This window comes from Gigantopelta aegis, chromosome 10 (assembly GCF_016097555.1).
Source record: "Gigantopelta aegis isolate Gae_Host chromosome 10, Gae_host_genome, whole genome shotgun sequence".
Classification (NCBI taxonomy): Eukaryota; Metazoa; Mollusca; class Gastropoda; order Neomphalida; family Peltospiridae; genus Gigantopelta; species Gigantopelta aegis.
Window position 1 is genome coordinate 55,580,670 of NC_054708.1, and position 21,228 is coordinate 55,601,897.

Genomic DNA, 21,228 nt, shown 5'->3' on the forward strand with positions numbered 1-21,228 from the left:
CTTACAAATATTAAGATGACCTGAAACACATTGAATATACAGACACTGATATTCTAAACAAGAAAATATATTTAATTTGTAATTTTAATCATAGAAATATTTTATTAGTCGGAAAACATCTTACAATGCAGCAAACTCAGGAATGTCCCTTTAACAGGCAAGCATCACGTCATATTCTGTAGATGACAAACATTATCATCGTCGTCTTTGTTTCCTCTGGTTTTTGGTGAGAATTGGTATGCAGTTTATATGTAGACTGGTAGTTCGTAAGCATAAATTTAACAATGATGTGCCAGGGCTTGAACTTAATGATGTTGCTCAATTGACAATGTGTATTTTAAATTGCTGTGGGCAACAAATTCTTGAATTCAAACCCTGATATGGACAGAATCAGATTATCGTCTCGAGATACATGGCCCGTACTCCATCATTTACTTATTAAAGAAGTCTTCTCACCAAATGAAGACTCATGTTCAGCAGATTGATGATGTGTGTCCAACACACCGTGCTTATGTAGGTAGACACGTTTTTTCTGAAAAACAGGCAAATTAATTAAATAACAGACAGAGGAGTTGGCTCTGACTGGTGTAGCTGCTTACAGCCAAGTTGTTCATTCAGTTTTGTTAAACAAGTTGAAGTCTGAAGTTTTGGCTCCCACCCAGAGCGAGTTTTAACGACTTAATTGGTAGGTGTAACACCACTACACCCTCTTCTCTCTCACTAACCATTAAGAACTAATAACTAACCCTCTGATCTGGACAGACAGTCCAGATAGCTGAGGTGTGTACCCATGACAGCATGCTTGAACCTTAATTGGATATAAGCATGGAAACAAGTTGAAATGAATAAACATATTTACAGTGAAAGCCCTCAAAACCAGACTCTCTGTTAAGTAGTATTGCCCCAAAACTAAGATATTTTTCTGTCCCATCTTAAATAAATATAACTACAGAATATAACCTCCTAAAATGGATACCCTTAAAACCAGACTTTTTTTTCTTGGTCATGTGGGCATTCATATGTTGATTTACATTAGTAAACTGGAATTATAATGACCTTTCACAAGTTATCAACTCCAAACTTTGTAAAAGTAAATGTGGTACCAATTAAGTATACATATGCCCAACTAAACGTACCATGGTAATGTTCTTCATATAATCTAAAAACATTATGATTAGAATATTTAAAAACATTTAACTGTCATTACTAATCTTACCAGGTATAGTTGGTCTTTTTCGAACATAAGCCTTCTTTTACTGAATGCCTAAAAAAGATACATATTTCATCAAAAATTAAAATAATAAATATTAAAGACTCTTTTACCAAATCATAGGTTCACATTATTTATATTCTAACTGCTACTACCAAAATACTACTATATGTATACAAGCCAACAATGCATGCTTGGATATTGAGTTTGATAATATTCTCATATCTATAAGATTTTCACATAACTTGAATATAACTGCTATCCAGTGTAGCAACTTTGATTACAAAATTCAAAGTAGCTAATTAAACATGATTCAAAAACTGTTTTTGTTTTACTTTATACAATTTTTTTGAAATTTCACAGTATGACAAATATTTTGAAAAGTCACTAGCCACAGGGCTAGTGGGTTTGTGAAAACCACTAGCCCACCAAGATAAAGCACTAGCCCAAATTCCTGATCAATTATAACTGGATTTACGAGTATAACAGTAATATAAAACAAACACTTAAATCATGTTGTAACTTTCAGTTTAAAACACACAAGCAAGAGCATAAAATACACAAAAATATAAACTGTCATGAAATTTGTCCCAAAGTCAAAAGTTACTGATCAAGTTCCACCAACTCTTCCACATGGCCACCACAGGAATCCACAACAGGCAGATTGTGTCCATTTACATGGCGTGTACCTTTTGCACACCCAATCCAGTGATGAATGCTTTCTTCTGGATCAAAATTTTCTATTGCAGGGCCATGATGCATAATGTACAGCAGAGACTGAAGAGTTTCCTGTGACATTCTGTTTCTCTGTAGTGTTTTCAGCTGGTTCAGTTTGCTGAAAGACCGTTCACAAGCAGCAGTTGATGGTGAAAGCACTATCATGATCTCAACCAGCTTTAAAGTACTGCTGAGACCATTAGGTTTACAGTTAAGAATGCTAGCATAAACCTCACATGGCTTCAGATCTTTGTGTGCTTGCAAACGGTACTGACTGTGAAGACTGCTGAGAAATGGTCTGTTAACAGCTGGATACTTTTGTTCCCATGTAATGCCAGGTATTTTTTGCTTTCCGGCCAGTGTTGATGACAGAATGCATTGAATGACAGCAAGGGTTGTTGCAAAAATACTTCAAACCTGAGTTAAAACAATTAAGTAAAAGAACAAATATTTTGAAAAAATATGTTGATAGAAATTATCAGCAAAAGGGTTAACAAGTTTTTGTGTTGTTGTTGTTGTTGGGGTTTTTTGGTTTTTTTTGTATCACTTAATTAGTGGCTGATTTTTTTTTATGATAGATACTATAGTAGCTACATTTATCTTTTGTCGACATACTTGATAATGCCATTCACCAAATCCTGGTGGAAGCAGTCTTTCTCAAAGATGAAGTCCTGTGGACAAGCACCCAGCAGTGGAATTCCATCAAAAGATTTGGAGTCATGGCAATACCTGGACAGGAAGGACCTGCTGTTACTAGCTCTGTTCGTAGCAGTTCCAACTCCATGCTTATTCTTTCTATTTCCATCCTGATGTCCGTTACCATGAGTTCATCTCTTTGGAATATCTGAATATAAATAACTACAAAATGAGTCTAGTGAAATAAATAAATAAATAAATAGCATGGTGACAAACATATATTTTTTCAAATATATAACAAATGGTGAAACAATTTAAAATAATGTGCAAATAATATGTACAATAACATGTATTACAAAATAATCAACAAATGACCTGTGACAATCTGGCAAGCAGTGGAAGGACATCCAACATAACATGCAACGTTTTCATGAATCGAAATGTCTGGATTTCCTTGTGAAAGTTGGCAGATTTACAGGCTGCAGTTCCTGCACTCTTGTTGGCTGCTGTGGTTTCAATATGTGTACACACCGCTTTTAGGTTGCACTGAATTGATTTTATTGCCCTGGTCTTGCTGGCTAACCACCGGACCTGTAAAATAAAATATATGATTGTAATATAATTAAAGTACAAATAAACTAAAAGAAATTATAGGTACGTTTATAAGAATGTAATATTACTAATAACTTTTTATTTTAAAGTAATTCAAACATATAATAAAATATCACTAACATTAGTTAATTGTTATTAGTTTATAAATAAATTACAAGGAAACAAAAACAAATTGTACAAGTATTTGCATTTGCAGAATGTAAAATTACTAATAACTCATTTTTATAAGTAATTAAAAACATTAGTACATACCTGCTTTATACTCGACAGGTGTGTCAGCTGTTCTTCCAGGACATCTGCAATTTGTTTTAGCTCCCTTCTCATTTTCGGGCTGTAGTGATAGAACTTAAAAATCGACTTGATTTTGTCTTCAAAAGTTTGCAGGTACTGTAAATCTTTTACAGCGTCCATCACTGACAACTCCAATGTGTGTGCCACACAATGCAATGCAATTGTATGCGCTGAAGCATTTAAAAAATGCACAACAACACCTGATTTCCTAGCCTGCATTACTGAGGCCCCGTCAAAGTTTACACCTACAAGAATGGGGTATTTGTCATTGTCGTCGGTGGTCAGTCTGTCTACACTAAGGTCATATTTGTCCAGTCCTTTGTTGATTGCAGCAAAAACACCCATGATCCAACTCGACCATGTCCGAAAATGCTGTTCATCAGACGTCTGTTCTGGTCGTCCATCAGAATTGACAAATCTCACAGACACGGTCTCTTGCTCCTTTGCTGTACAGTCCGTACTTCCATCCGCTAAGACTGATACAAACCTTGATTGCATTATTCTCTCTTTGGTGTTGGTTCTGAGAACAGATGCAATTGATGTAATGAATTGTCGAGCAGCCTTGTCATTTAATTTTTCCCCCAAGTCAACATCGAGTTGTTTGGCCAAACGAGCTTGAAAATACATATCTGACAGGGGTTTGCAGTGCTTTGCTAATGAATATGCTATAACAAATACCTTGCTCAGTGTTTCGTGTTGTTCTTCGGATAATTTTTGAAAAGCTACTCCAATTGCTGTCTTTACAACTGGGTTTTTTTCAGTTGGCATTTCTGTACTCTCTCTCTTTGGCATATGAACAGCATTCTCTGTGGGCAGCAGAGTGGTCATGTGCTTTTAGAGTTTCTATTCTGAAGTTGTCAGTGCCATGTACCATATTGTTTTTTATGCCCTTGTTTGCCCTGGGTTCCGCGATGGATGGAAACTGTTTACAAACTGTACAATACATTTTTACCTCGTCTTCTGAATAGTCTAGCAATGGCCACGATTGCTTCCATTGTGGCAAAAAAGTCTACGTCTTTTCGTTGTGTCGTACGTTTGGTCTTTTGTCAAGTGTCATCCATCGTCATTGTCCCCAGGGAAAAATAATTGAGCAAACTCATGGTTGGTATCTAAACCCACTATCAAAATAATTAAAATTAAATGAGGGTACGACAGTGTGACACACGGTAATAGATGGTTCAGTGTATTTGGTAGTGGGTTATACATTTAAGGCCTACTATTTATGTCGGTGATGCCAATTGCTCAAATACAGGGCATAAACCCGTGTCAGACCGATATCAAAAGAATATAACGGCGACATCTAATCTGTTGTTAATTGATGAACAAAAAAGGTATTATCTTGTATCGGTAGCTGTGACGCATTATCCAAACCGCTACACGTAATAGGCCAAACCAGTCATTGCATGTGTGGTTACCATTAAAGTAAATTGTTTTCCTGATTGCCGATAACCGGCTTCGGTGGCGTCGTGGTTAGGCCATCGGTCTACAGGCTGGTAGGTACTGGGTTCGGATCCCAGTCGAGGCATGGGATTTTTAATCTAGATACCGACTCCAAACCCTGAGTGAGTGCTCCGCAAGGCTCAATGGGTTGGTGTAAACCACTTACACCAACCAGTGATCCATAACTGGTTCAACAAAGGCCATAGTTTGTGCTATCCTGCCTGTGGGAAGCGCAAATAAAAGATCCCTTGCTGCTAATCGGAAAGAGTAGCCCATGTAGTGGTGACAGCGGGTTTCCTCTCAAAATCTGTGTGGTCCTTAACCATATGTCTGACGCCATATAACTGTAAATAAAATGTGTTGAGTGTGTTGTTAATAAAACATTTCTTTCTTTCTTTCTTTGATTGCCGATAACCACATGTAAGCCAAGTGTTAAATTAGAAAACAATAGGTAAATAAAACAAACACTGAAATTCAAAGCATGACTGCGATTTACTTGTTTGAGATTAACCTGTTGTCATGATTGGTGATTTCCAAGTTCTTAGCCTAAAACATATATGCGAGATTAACTACCACGTGGCTTGTCCAACCAATCAAAACACGCATTTCATTAGACTCATTTCCTGTGCCAGAAACTTGAAAGGGAAAAGTAAACAATGCATGCTGTAACTGTGACGATGTAGAGATAGCATGTTACTGCAGTTTGCAGAGCAAGTTCAAGTGGGTTATTATTATTATATGCTGATTGCGTTGTTGATATTATTCTATGACAAACGTCACGATCAAATTTATTAAACAAAATTTTATTAGAGAAAAAAAAAATTTAAAAAAATCGAGTGATAAAAAGAGGGGGAAAGAAACCACTAGCCATGGGCATCAGGCTAGCGGATTTGTCGAACTGGAAATTTTAATCATTCAAGAGCCAAATTTGTTCCACTATTTGCAGACTAATATGTAACTAATGGCTCACCGTATTGTAAATGTAGATCCAAAATATAACATGAAAAAGAAATAGGGTGGTGGCAATCACACGCATTACTAGCTGGTCATAGTAGATAACCTCATCCATGGTGTATACTCTGGTGAGGGCATCCATTACCGCACTCTCCGCAGTCTGAATTCCTAAAAACACGAGTGACGCCAGGATATACTTGTCCTGAAACCAAACAAAATAGGTAATGACAAATGGTAATCATTCTTCTTTGCTTACAGATTTTTTATTTAAAGTTGCTAAATTCTACATAAGCCCCCCAAAAATAAAATAATAATAGTTAATGTTTGAAAGAAAATATAATATGTAATCCCATTAAGATTAATGACCTAAAATAATACAAAATAAATTAATGTTTGAAAGAAAATATGACATGTAATCTCATTAAGATTATTGACCTAAAAACGAACTTCTTATTATTCCTACACCCGAAGCCTAATAGTAGACTACCAGTATATGGCTGGAATACAAAAGTTCAAAGGTTCAATAGGGCTCGAAATAGAAAGTAAAATATGGCCTACTGTTGGGGTTTTTAAATAGCAGGCCAAAAGAAATATGTCCTGCTAAAAAAAAAAAAATGGCCTGCTGGAAATAAGACAGCAGAGGGTGATGGGAAGGTTTGGGACAGTGTGTGGGAAATGATGACCTTTGAGATGTATTTTAGATCATTGTGGAATTAAAATGTAAAAGAATCACAAGCCAAATAGCAGATGACATAATTGTACTAACACCTGTCTTTTGAAAAATGATCTGTGACTATCTTGTCTTTTTAGCAGGTGAATTTCTATTTCATATGCTTTTTGCTTTTCACAGGCCACTTAGTATATTCAACCAATCACAATATCATAAACAATGTGCTGAAACAATGTGCGGTAAGTGTAATCAAATGTTGTCCACTGTTACATCATGATGTGCCACTGCCGGCAGGACTGCTACCTTGTGGAAACCCATAACTTGCATCCAAATTTAAGCCAATATTTCCCCACTGTTACATTATTATTGAAGTTACAGAAACTCATTCAAATTATTTTAATTTTTTTGTCAGTGGCATGGGCTATGGCAGGTAGCTCTGGTGTCTTTATACAACAGCAACTGTGCCTTTCAGTAGTCTGCCCCTTTAGCCCTGTATCACTCCAGCCAGTGCACCATGACTGGTACTTCAATGGATGTGGGATGGTGCATATAAAAGATCCCTCGCTGCTAATCGAAAAGAGTAGCCCAAGAAGTGGTGACACTGGATTTTCTCTCTCATATCTGTGTGGTCCTTAACCATATGTCCGACACCATAAAACCGAAAATAAAATGTGTTGAGTGCATCATTAAATAAACCATTTCCTTCCTTCCTTCCTTTAGCCCTGTAATAATCTACTGGTACTTTACTTGTTTGTAAACGTGAAAAATTATTTGGTAAATATTTAAAATAATTATAAAATGTTGCATTACTTAATACTTTAATTATGTTCCTTATAAAGATATGTATTTTATCACTGGAATCCTCGGATATAAGCCATACAATTAATATAATATTCTATCATACATACCAGATATGTAAGATATGAAATAGTTGGCAGGTTAGACTTGACAACCAGTTTAAAGGCAACAAGTGTCAGAAAGAGAGTGATCGTTATAACCATTCTGTCTGGAATATTCGGGTCGATGGCCAGTGTTCCAAATGTCAGTAACATAATCATTAACTGAAATACAAAACAAAGTATGGTTTATTAAAAACATACTTGTAATACTAAGGACAGAATGAATGAACGAACGAACGAACGAATGAACGAATGAATCAATCAACAAAACAAACGAACAATACTTCAGCATTTGGTTATTGGGTGTAAAAACAAAGGTACATGTATCTATATAAAAAAAAAGAGGATTAATGGAAGTATAAAAATATCAATGGTTATAATAAAACAGTGTAAAGAGTTGTGGGAAAATATCACAGATGATCTCAATAAAAAATTAAATTAAAAACCGATTTTCGCTAAACGTTTCTACCATCAGACCTGTCAACCCTCCCGGATTCTGTGGGAGTCTCCCGGTATTTGATCAAATCTCCCACCACCTGCGCAGGAGACAATTTCTCCGGTTAAATGACATTTTTGTAAGCATAAAACAAAATCGATCCCATTTTGCCAAAATAACATAAGAGAAGTAACTCATTCTCATTCAGAAAATGTCGACTACTTTAGGTTTCCGAGAATGTAACAGGCCGAATTGTCCCGACTGTTTAACCTTTGCCGAAGTAGGACTTGTAGGATATTTATATTGTTAAAAAAGCACATGGAGTTTATAAAATGACGTGTTATTATGTTTGTTGTCATCGTAATGGCTACGAAGAATGTTACCAATAATTCAACAGGCTGTGTATTGCCATTCAGTGTTGCCATATATATAACTATCCAATTTTGTTCTAATAACGCTCCTGAATTGTAAAATGTCTTCCCACTAGATTACATAATGCAACTATGACGAATCTGAAGTGCCAGACTCTGGCCCAGAGTTGACAGCGACGATACACACGATGCATGTTAAAATCACATGTCACAGCAAAGACCAATTAGCTATATAAACATACTTGTGTCAGTTAATTTTGTATGTTTGTGCAGTAAAATGTTGGTAACAAGGGTACACTTCAAGAGATTATTTTTGTACAATTAATAAATGTTGTGTTTGACATAAAGTTACTCACGGAAATGGGTATAATTCCGGTAAATTTCACACGATGTCCGTAATGAGGTTTTACTTATGATTAATGGAAATACAATATTTATTGCATCATTATAATGATTTTAAATAAGTACCACACGAACCTTTTCCTCATTATAGTAAAAACTGAATATTAATTTATAAGATTTATATAAATTTGTCTTAGGTACTTAGCTACACTAACCACAAATGATGATGTAACGTAACCTGTAAGGCTGTAAGTGTAATACCATAAATGTACTAATTAATTTTTTTATTTCTTGTTCGTGTTCTTAAAATTTTTGGATAAGAGTTATTTAAAAAAAATTTTTTTTATTAAATCATAATAATATTTAAACTTTAAAAACAAATTAATAATATATCGTACCGTCATACAATTTCGATCGACATATATTTTCGATACTTTGTAACTGCATGTATCGCGAGATTATGCGAGATATTACGTCACTATCAGCCTAAACATAAACAACGAAGTGTCTTTTACCTCACAATATTAAAAATGCTTCAAGTCAAGCTGCCAACTTTATGTTTTAATTATAATACCATAAATAGTGTGCATGTTATCAGTTTTTCGTAATGCAATATTTTGGTACTAATGAAATGCCTCACATAGCGAAATCCAGGTATCACAAATCCCTGCAAAGTTATTGTCTGCAACACTGACATCTGACCTGCCAAAGTTCGACGAGATACCACGTGATCATTACACTGAACAATAACATTTATGGAAGGCTGGTTGGGTTACCTCTTATGTCATTCACAGCAAAGATCTTTTCGGTGGGGGCATGTTTACATGTGCATTTACATTTACTACAAATAAAGTTGGTTTGGTGGAATTAGATTTTTTGAAAATATATAGTTCTGTGTCTCTGTCAGAGTACTTAAGGTGACAGTCTGAATTTAGGTGTCATTGATACGTATAACAAGAGGATTAGACATTAGCCTATGACGAAAATATAATGTAAATATGTTTTAAATGAACACTGTCTATTGGTCTGAAGATTATTCAATATTTTTTTTACAAGTTACAAACATTATATGATTTTATGTTCAAAAGAAGATTTTGATGTAAATTATTGCACGGAGTATAGACCCTTCACTACCATAAAAAGGACAAAAATAAACAGCCAATGAAACTATCGAAAACATATGACGTTTGTGAAAATATAGCGGAAACACCTGTACGACTTAGCAGCTAGTGTTTTTGGAGGAAAATTTGGTGTTCATGGGAAATTATCACCGTTTTTCACAATAAACTAATGTGACTTGAGAAAGGTAAAGTAGTACCGTATGTACGAAGTTTTGTTTTTATTATATTTTAATTTTTTGCTTATCGTATCGAAAACATATGACGCCAGGATATATATATATATATTTTTATTTTTTTTAAATGCCAAGATCTAAGGTTAACAAGTATATATGACATTATATAGTGTTCATATAACTTATTGTAATATAATTATATATATTTTAAATCTTGCGATTTTGGGTTAAATTGTGTTAATTTACAAAATCTCCCGCTTTTTCAACACACACACCTCCTGCTTTCTCTTGACTAAAGGTCGACAGGTCTGTCTACCATATCGTTTTTTTCTTCTTTCAAAATATGTCTTTTACTGTTTGTTTTTAAAGGTAACTGTATTCTACTAAAATGTGGTGGTGCACCATCGGAGTGCAGTGTTTAAAAGAAGCACAGATCACATTAACATGACTGATAAAGGGAATCAAAATCACAATGCAACAGCAATGTTTCCCCTACTGATAGTTTAACAGTAAGATTGCTGAATAGGGATGTTAAGCAATTCACAGACAGGTTCTGGTTAAAATTACAAAATATCGTGAACAATCTGATGAAATAAAAATCAACTTACAACAATGCCAATAATATTCCATACGAAATACCCGACTTTCCTGCATGCTCGGCACTGTATGAACAGGACTGGGTGCTCGTACAGGCTGGCATACTCCATGGTAGTGATGTCTTGGAAACACTCGACATGGCGGTAGATTGTCCAATCCTGGCCATCGAGACATGCTGGGTTCACCGTGCTCATCATATGTTGGTCCTCGATTATCCTCACCTCTTTAGTCGATCGCTCGGTGGACACCTGAATAGTTACATCCTATTGAAGCAAAAATGTAAACCCAGTAAATACCAGTTATAACAATATGTTCTGTAAAATGAAAGAATGGAAGAACTAGACGGATGGATAAATCTATCTATGAATGGATGACTGGATGGATGGATGGATGGATTGATTTATGGCTGGATGGCTGGATGGATTGATGGAAGGATGGATGGAAGGAAGGAAGGAAGGAAGGAAGGAAGGATGGATGGATGGATGGATGGATGGATGGATGGATGGATGGATGGAAGGATGGATGGATGGATGATTAATTCAATGATTAATTGAATGAATGAACAAATCAGTCACTTGTCAGTTGCTATTAGCAGTCTATAGTTCTGACATGAATGATTACAAATCTCATTTCAAGTTTATAATGTTAAAATAAAAAATATTCTATACAAATAAATATAATAAAATTTCCGTTACATTCATTACGACGTAACGTCATCCCATTGGTTCAGTCGTAGCAACAGGAGTTTGTTCATTTTTCGATGAAATGTAAAAATTACATCATCAGGGAACGTCATATCTGATGACGTCATTTTATATGGGCAAGTTGTCTTATTGAGCACTATTTTTTTCTGGATAAAATATAATTCAAAATAAAATATGACGTTTTAGTGTTATTATTTGCCTGTATGACTCAAATTTAATTATAAGTATTATTTCTTTTAGGTTCATCTGGGTATGAAAAAAAAAAAAAATCATTTGTAAACTTATGTGAGAACGGCTTTGCCATTTCACACAGTTTGCAGATGATTTTTTTGTTTATTCATTGATAATGGAGCATCAATAAAATTAAATTGAATTATAGAACAGACTGTGTCTCTATAACACCTAAACATTAAAAACAGTATACATGTACCTGAACATCAAAAGGGAAATGCTGCAGTTCAAGATTCTCTTCGAAGATTCCTTTGATCATCCAGTACTGAATAACAACAGGAAAAGAAGCACCTGGTTCCACAAAGCTAACGCTGTACGATTTTCTGTTCACGGTTAGGTCACCGGCCACATTTTTAATAACAAGTTTGGGATTCCAGAAATACTTTGGATCATAAACTGGATTACGCTGTTAAAACAAAAATATATATACAAAGAACCATAATTGTTCCAATGTTTATTTCTGAAGAAAGAAAAGCAATATCTGTATTTGTTTAATGACACCTCAGCATTATATGTTGTCTAACATACACAGTGTTTCTGCCAAAAAGACATTTTGGGTATGGCACTATAGAATTGCATATTTACAATGTGTGTGCTGAATTATAGAACAGACTGTGTCTGACTAGTAGGGTCTCCATGAGTACTCGAGTACTCAGGCACGGGTCGAGTCTGGTAAGCCTCGAGTCCGGTTTACAGGACTCGAGTACCTGTGCAGGGGAGAGCACTCTGATATAATTTGTTTTACCTCCCTTTTGTGACGTTTTTGTAAACTTAGACGTTGCAACAATGGACACAAAACAAAAATCTAATGTCTGGATTAATTTTGAATTAGATACCGAAAAAAAGAAAACAAAATGCCGTCTCTGCAGCATTCTTTTGAGTTACAATGGTGGTACGACCAGTACAATGCGTAAGCACCTTCTTTTAAAACACCCCAGTGCCACGTGCGAAGTCTCACATCCCATTAATACTACTAGGCAAACAACTATCGGTAACTTTTGTCAATTTGCCGTGAAAAGTCGTAAACCGGCAGACAGGCAGTGGTACAAAACTGTTACAAAAAAGGCGATGATGATGTGTGTACGTGATTTGCGACCACTGAATATTGTTAAAGGTAAAGGATTCTGGGATTTTTGCGAAGCACTCAACCCTAATTATCAAGTCCCGTGTCCAACTACATTACGCAACTATTATTTAAAGAGTTTGAAGATTGCAAAGCACAACTCAAATCCAAACTGCAGTCAGTTCCATTTGTTGCTCTAACCACTGATATGTGGACAAGTGTTGCCACTCAAGGGTACATCACAGTGACAGCACATTATCTCACAGACTGGTCACTGGAATCATGTATACTTGCAACGCGTCATGTTGCTGAACACCACACTGCCGAGAACATTGCCACTGTTCTAAAATCCTTCCAGGAGGAATTCGGTATTGAAAAAATAGCTGGTCTTACTACAGACAACGCTAGCAATATGTCACTTGCAGCAACGTTAGCTGGATATCCACACATTCGCTGCTTTGCACACTCACTCCAGCTTGGAGTTCAAGATGGGCTAAAAATAAAAGCAATTGAAAATATGCTAATGCATGCTCGCAAACTTGTGGCATTTTTTTCTAAATCTACTCTTGCTACACAGGAACTGGAAAACCACCAGAAGAAACTCGGAAAAGCCACTAAGCATGTCATTACGGATGTAGTGACACGTTGGAACTCTGTCTATTTCATGCTACAACGTTTGACAGATCTGCACACTGACATTGTCGCTGTCCTGCATAATGAAATGTTTAAAAAACACAAGGACTTAAACCTTAGAGACAACTACTGGACCATGATGGAATTGTTGAAATTTTTGCTCTCAAGCCACTTGTCTCTGCGACTGAGGTATTATGCGGTGAAGACCCCCACCTCATCTGGTGTGTACCCTCTCATTTTTGGCCTCATCAATAAACATCTAGTGGTATCAGAGTTGGATACAAACATTGTGGCCGAAATGAAGACTACCATTGCCAGTGGTCTCAAGTCTCGTCTTCTGAAAGATGCTTTCTGGATGATACCCTCTATGATTGCCACTGCAGTGGATCCATGCTACAAGTACCTACGGTTCCTCTCCAACAAGCAGAGAGAAGAACTACAAGACCATGTGGTAGAACTGTTGCAGCAGCAAGAACACACTGACAACAGACCAGACACAAACAGTCCAATTCATGCTACCACAGAGGATCGACACTTGTCCAGTGATTCTGTCCATATCAAGGAAGAACCCCAGTCATCAGGCCCACCACTGAAAAAATTTAAATTCTGTGAAAATGAAAGTGCCATGTCTTTTCTAATGGGAGACATCATGGAGATATCAGACAAAATTGAACTGGACAGAGATGCACGACAGGAATATTTAGACTTCCTCAGCGCACCAAACAAGGTACAAGCACCCACTCACCTCAAGTCTAGAATGCTAGCTTGGTGGAAAGAAAATGCGTCTGCGTTTCCAAGGATGGCAGTCTTGGCACAGCAATTCCTTTGTATCCCCGGTACAAGTGTGCCATCTGAGCATGCTTTTTCTGCTGCAGGTCTCACCGTAACTAGACAGCGAGCAGCACTCGATTCCAAAACAGCAGATGCAATTATATTCCTAAATAAGAACATACGAGGTCCACTTCAAAAAGCAAGTTGCGATTTCAAATACGACTCCTTTTGCAGCAGGTGTGAAGTTGGAGTTAATTCATGACCGAGAGGAACAAAAGACCGGTGAAACAGCACAAGTTCAGCAAGATAAAAGTGCACCAGCTTTACCAGAGTTACCTAGTTTGTTCTCTGAAAGCGACAACGAATAGCTAAATAGCTATATTTGCCACCCAAAGACGCAGAGTGATGTCAGTTAATTATCACACTATTCAGTTTATGTTTATTATTGAGTTTTACAGTTAAACAAATTTGAACTTTTTCTGTAGTACAAGCTCATAACTGGTTGTTGGTTTTCGGTTTTGTTTGGATGTTGTGGGGGAGGGGGAGACATTTCACAGTTTTTCTGTGTTTTATTTGCCAAATAAATGCTTCCTTGCAATAAATATTGTTTTTGTGAAACTAAAAATTGTCTACGGGTATTATCATGTTTTAATTAGCAAACATTTTAGTATTAAAGGGCTGCACTGAGTTTGTAGCCATTGCAACAGGTTTGCAAGTTTAATAATAATACAATACACTTTTCTGGTAACCCTAATGTTTTGTATGAGCTTGAAGTCGATTTTTGCCAAAGATAATTTCGTGCGTATTTGTTCTTTCAACCGCCACAAGAAATTTGAAATGAATACTTCCTATTAACTCCATTTTGTATTTATTGATACAATCCATAATATTTAAAAGATGTTACTTACAATAAGAAATTGTATCACAAATAGGATTTGGTTTATTTTGTTGGTGTTTGTGTGGGTGGGGGTGGGGGACTCATGCTTCGGTTGAAAACTCAGAACTGTTCCTTTAATCTGATCGTCGTAGTATCAACCAATTTGTGAATATATTAATGACGTCACGTTTGAAACCAATCAAAACCACCGATATAAACTGAATAATTCTATCAATGCGCCATTCGGAACTCCTCGTACATTTCTTGTAGCGTAGCGGAAAGTGACGAGGTGTTCCGATTGATCAATGCGCCACCTCATTCGGAACTTCTCGTACATTTCTTGTAACATAGCGGAAAGTGACGAGGTGTTCCAATTGATCAATGCGCCACTTCAGTGAATGATTTAAGTCACGTGTACGAAATTATGTTTAAAAAAAAAAAAATTACATGAATTATGGATACATTAAACACATTCTGGACTTAAGGTATATATTATTTTGATTGTGAGTACTGGTTACTATGTCAAATACAACTATATTTGGGATACACGATAATGCCTTCTTTCTTTCTTTTTTTAAACGTTATTCCTTAGTTTTATCATCATCCCGTATAAAAGCCGGGTACTCGGGTCCGGGTAGAGTTTGACAAACGAGTACTCGAGTTCAATTTTTTGGACTCGTTGAGGCCCTACTGACTAGTCGACAGAAAGAAAATGGGTTAATTTATGGTTAGGGTTAAGAAAATCATACAGTAATGATAAAAGTTATTAATTTTGTCAAAAAGTCATTAATTTTGTCAAAAAGTCAACTTAAAAAAATAAAATCTGCAAAAAGTTTTGGGTATGGTGCCATACCCATTTTACCCTCTGGCAGAAACCCTGAATTATTACGGTAATGGTTTTTGACACTTTGTATCAAGAGAATAAGAGGAATCTTGATGCCACCAAATAAGCTACTCAAGTATAGTCAATGGATCTTTCCACAGACACAATACATACCATACATACAGTGTGTACATACAGAATAGATACGAAAACAACATGACAGGTCCTCTACACTCCACTACAAAGTTACATCTTACCCCTGAACTGCAGAACAAGTTATGTTGCTCAGTAATTTGTAACTGCGTCAGACAAATGGCTATAACATAAAGACCACAAATATAATGAAAGAAAAGTCCACGAAATATCCTTTTTCGATTAGCAGCATGGGATCTTTTATATGCATCATCAAGCAGACAGGGTAGTACATACCATGGCTTTTGATATACCAGTCGCGGTGCACTGGCTGAAGCGAGAAATAGCCCAATGGGCCCACTGACAGGGATCGATCCTAGACCGACCGCACATTAAGCAAGTGCTTTAACACTGGGCTACGTCCCGTCCTGATATTATATAGCATCCCCATCACAAAATATCTTTTATGTACTCTTCTAGGTAGAAAAATATTCCTGCACTTTAGCATGACAAAAGCTAAGGTCACAATCCTTAGTGGAGGGATTTTTTTCTTTAGAGCTGCAGACTTTTTGTTTCAATATTTGTTTGTTTGTTTCTTAGATAACAATATTTTTAATGACCAGGACCCGTGCTTATAAAACTTAAAGTCTAGACTTTAAGGTCTACAAGCACGGGGCCAGGGCCCCGTTCCACAAAGCAACCTTAGCCCTAGGATTATCTTAAGCACATAGCTACCCTATGCACGAAGTTGATCTTAGCCCTAGGATTATCTTAAGCACATAGCTACCCTATGCACGAAGTTGATCTTAGGGCTAAGATTACCTTAAGCACATAGCTACCCTATGCATGAAGTTGATCTTAGCCCTAGGATTATCTTAAGCACATAGCTACCCTATGCACGAAGTTGATCTTAGGGCTAAGATCAATTCGTGGAACGGGGCCCAGTCCTGGATGCTTGAAACAATGCCCACCTATATATCAGTGTTAACATAAGAATACAAAAGAATACCAAACTGTATTTATGCCTGGATCTGGCCATTTGGCCTGAATGAAGACCTCGCCATTATACTTCTGAGTGAGCGTGTCGATGTCCCATATCTTCAGAAATGTACATTTTACCTCCACCGTCACCTGGATGATACATTAAAGTGAATAAATATATTCCAGTACACATTATGTAACAAAACTCAATACTAAATTATTTGAATTTGTGGGTTTTAATCATACATTAAATTACTAAACAGAATGTATGATCAAGAATTGTAAAATCAAGAGTATTCTAAGTTCGAGACTTAGCATTTTTCATGAATTTCACGAGCACGCTTGTGCTTCAATAATTGTTTTTGCTAATAAAAACATCAGACATTTTTATTTTCGTCAGTTTCAAAGTATGGTCCTTCCGATCAAGTCAAACCTTAGGGTCTCGAAATTACAATACTCAACTGTATATATGTAGTTTTATGTCATAACCTGAAATGATGTTTTATTAACTAATATTAAATATTTTATGACACGACAAATGGTACATGTATATATGTTTATAACTAGATAACTTTTCTTGTGTATTACAAAATTTGGTTTTATACATATTTTTCTTATTTCAAATGAGGAAATAAAACATTCAGATTTACTTACTTTACTTTCCATGTCTGCATCCAATTAAGTTTCAAGCACAATGACGTAGTGACAAGTGTTTGGAATTGGTTGGAATTTCATCATCAATCATCAGTTATAATCGGTATGCACCAGCCAATATCAACTTTTTATTTTACAATTGGTTTGGATTAGTCATACCTCACTACAATGACCACATTCGTCCCTGGAACACTTTGTCAAAATTGCCGTTATAAAAATGTTTTGTTTAGTGACACCACTAGAGCAGATTGACTTATTAATGTCATAAAATTAGTAGACTTGATTGTTTGAAGTTAATCCATTAACTGAATGAGACTAAAGGCTTATTTTCAAAAGCAATACATGTCTACAGATAGTACAGTTAGCCAACATCATTCACTCGGACATCATGTGACACTGTCGGCTCGCGATGTGAGCAAGGATGTCAAAGGCTGTGTGTACTGCCAACATACTACGGCATCTGTGGTTATGTAATGTCGTTGTAAAGAGGTATTTTTAGATGTCGGGTGCACATTTGTTCCTAATTTGCTCTGTCGGTGTCGGAAGGTGTGAATTCCGGTGTAATGACCAGAATAACATTGGTGTACTTTTGTTCCCAACAATTTGTGGTCAGATGGTGTAAATGTTGTAGTGACGAGAGTCGTTGTAACGAGGTCTGACTGTATACATGTATAACATGATAAAATCAAGACATTTTCAAAACATTCAAACCCATAACCACCTATAGGGGCCTAGTTCTTCCCCGCCTTCATGAACATTGGTTTTGTAAATAATTTCAGTTCGATTTGACAGAAAAAGAAAAGTAGAAGTGTTTTGGAAATTAAAACCCCCACAAAAAACCCAAATCCAAACCCTCCCCACACTATTTTTGTGTGCAATTTAAAAAACTAAATTATTAGATTAGTATTAAGTGTGTATAATTTAATTAATCTTCTGTGAGGCAATTAATTAGGGCACTCCAACCCTGGCATCGTCAAAATGAGCTAGGGACAATAAAATATTATATAAAAAACAAATAATAATAAAATAAAATAAATGTTAGATTGTAATGCATACCATAGTAAGAAAACTATTTTCCCTGCTGGGAAGGATTGTATTATAGTTGGGACACTTATATCGTCAACGTCCCTAACTGTGTTATGCTTCTAACTCCATTCACTTTGTTTTCTCGTGGACAGTTCATGCATTTAACATCCAATTTGTTGTTGTCTGCTTGTCATTCATTTGTGAGGTTTTTCTTCCCAGTTCTAGAACATTTTCATTAACAATAAAGTTCAAACAAGTAAGTATCTAAATACAAAACTTTACAAACCCCTAAAACCATTAATTTTACTAAATCGTTTTTGTTTATTCCTTAAAATTATCGTTATCGGGTCCACACGACTCGTAGAAATTGACTTAAAATGGAGAAAGATGAGTTAACATTCGGTGCGTGTCACATGACCTCTCACGTGCAAGACCAACAAGGCCAAAGCATTAATTTTTTATGATTTTTAACACCCTTGTTGTTAGAATTTGTTTTCAATTATTATTTTCAATCTGCAAAAGGTATGCTACAGTTTTATGTTTCTACTGTAGTGAACAGTATTCATAATCCATTGATAACAATTGTAAATTAGTTTCAGTGTATAAATTGTGTTAATTAAGAATCAATTTATAAATAAAATTATATTTTACAAACTATTCACTGGTATGAACGTATGCCTATCAGTATTGACAAGTGTTAGCGATGGGTGTTGGTAAAATGTGGACCGGACCAGAACGCTTCACAAATTGAATTTCTCCTTTAAAAAACATTTAACAAAGTGTTTGTCAACTGTGCATAGTTAAGAAAAAAATAATTCTTTCATGTAGTGGCCTTAAAAATTAAATATGACGAGCCGTACATGCGCGGTGCGATACCTTTTGCAAACGCATGCGCCTGAACACAGTTAGAAACATTGCATTCTTTCCTGTTTACCAGAGGGTGTTTCACCTTTATTTTCTAGAATGGATTTGTTTTACGTCCACATTGTTGATTTTTTACGTTAATTGATTGCAATCTATTTTGTTTCACGTATCGTAGCTAAAAAATGTAGTGTTTCCGTAAATATCGTATTCGTGTTTTTGTCATTAGGTGAACGCAGTTTGGGACGTTGATGGTAGTTATAGTGTTAGTAGTAGGCCTATAAGTTATACATGTAGTTGGTTTTGTTTTTATAACTTACTCTCTCAATTTAATTTTTTTACAAAATTTAATGTATAATCTGAAAGTTAACATTTTTACCTGGGTACCACTTTAATAGATGGCATTTTGACTGCTGACATTTTTTCCACTCACATTTTGACCATTTATGACAGACACAAGCCACTGGCATTGTGAGCTTGCCGAGATAAACGTTAACGGGTGAGAAAAGTCCCAACAGACTGGGTGATGTTTACAGCTGTAACCCACCCTTCTTCATCCATGCACGAGTCTAATGAGATTTACCTGGTCAATTCTTTCAATTTTAATCTGCTCCTCTGATTTATTGTTTAACAAGTGTCTTGCTAATGCGTCAAATGCTACCAAAATTTCATGCAAAGCTTTGGTATTACTGTCTATAATGTTCACTGCACTGGAAAACTGAAAAACAAGCTGATCAACAGTCGCCATATCGGGCCACAGCGGCCAATCAGAAAATGCTAAAATAAGTTCAACTTCGTTTTATGAATTTTCTTACTGTTTGTATGATTGATTATCATTTCGTTTTTATGTAGATAATGATAAATAACAGATGTCAGACTGACTTTGTTTGTACTATGTAAAACATTAGGCAGCAACAAAAACAACTTTACGTCTAAAACGCTATCACGTCGGACTCGAACCCCATCACCACCCGTATTCCTCCACTTAGTAGAGTTCCTTATTTACGTCTACAATTTTAAATAATCATCAATCTTATGTTACTGTTTAACTTACGTTTTTCAATTTGATCGAAGCTGATCGATAAATATTTGAAAAGGGTCAGTCGTTTATTAGCCTACTAATATTATGCACCAAGGCAGGTGGTTAGGCCTATGTGCCCAATGATACAATAAAATAGAATAGTTTTGTTTTTCATTTCATTTCATTTATAAACAAACCATTAGCCTACAATTATTTATGAATAAAATATTAATTCTACTGTTGTTGGTGTTATGCCTTAAAAACAGAGCTAACTTAAATGCTATTAATAAAATAAATTCTACTAACCTAAAAGTTCGAGTTATACCCCTTGATCAGTCACCGAAGTTTGTTCAATGACACCACTTGAGCACATTGATTTGTATTAATCATCGATCGGCTCTATTGGATGTCAAACATTTGGTAATTTTGACATAGTCTTAGAGAGGAAACCCGCTACATTTTTCTATTAGTAGCAAGGGATCTTTTATCTGCACCATCCCCATAGGCGTACGGGGGGTGGGGTGGATGGCAGGCTCTGTTTAGCCCGAATTAAACAAGTGCCCGAATCTGGATAACCACATTTATTCATATTAACATTACTGCCAAACAGCTATATATAGTTACAAACGAATCACTACAAATTTATACATGGATTACAACCAATATTGTGAGCGAAATATAAGTGTTCAGGCCAGCTAATTTTGCTCGACTTTTGCTATCGTTTTTACCCGAATTTGAGGGTGGGGCAGTTCCATTTGAATTCTTAAATCACATTTACTTCAGTTGCTGTAGACATTATATTACAGTTAATAGCCGTTTCATGACAAGATATTCAGTGTAATTTCATGACTATTTTTTATTGCTGTCAGTCAACTGTAAGAACATTTAAAAAAACAAAACAAAACAAAAACATACAAAGAACAAGACACAATAATTTATTTTGTCAAAGAACATTAAATAATTATGTATTACAGATTTGAAA

The 21,228-nt window shown here is 35.8% G+C and overlaps 1 protein-coding gene across 1 annotated transcript; it reads right to left on the minus strand.

The window, feature by feature from the left end:
* Window positions 1-32: 32 nt before the first annotated feature.
* On the minus strand, window positions 33-20,179 carry LOC121384693. Its single transcript, XM_041515184.1, has 8 exons — window positions 19,809-20,179; window positions 16,718-16,834; window positions 11,604-11,810; window positions 10,481-10,732; window positions 7,439-7,591; window positions 5,877-6,062; window positions 1,217-1,264; window positions 33-532 (listed from the first exon to the last, which is right to left on the minus strand). The coding sequence occupies exons 1-8, from the start codon at window positions 19,971-19,973 to the stop codon at window positions 428-430; spliced, it is 1,233 nt and encodes a 410-aa protein (XP_041371118.1). The 5' UTR covers window positions 19,974-20,179; the 3' UTR covers window positions 33-427.
* Between the last annotated feature and the right edge of the window lie 1,049 nt (window positions 20,180-21,228).

Excerpts from the sequence above, each read along its gene's own strand:
- LOC121384693 (XM_041515184.1), bottom strand. The coding sequence starts at position 19,973 with ATGGCGACTGTTGATCAGCTTGTTTTTCAGTTTTCCAGTGCAGTGAAC. Across the intron at positions 11,811-16,717 it reads CAGATCCAGGCATAAATACA|CGTAATCCAGTTTATGATCC; the intron begins GTTTGGTATTCT and ends TTGTTTTAACAG. Across the intron at positions 10,733-11,603 it reads ATTTCCCTTTTGATGTTCAG|GATGTAACTATTCAGGTGTC; the intron begins GTACATGTATAC and ends TTGCTTCAATAG.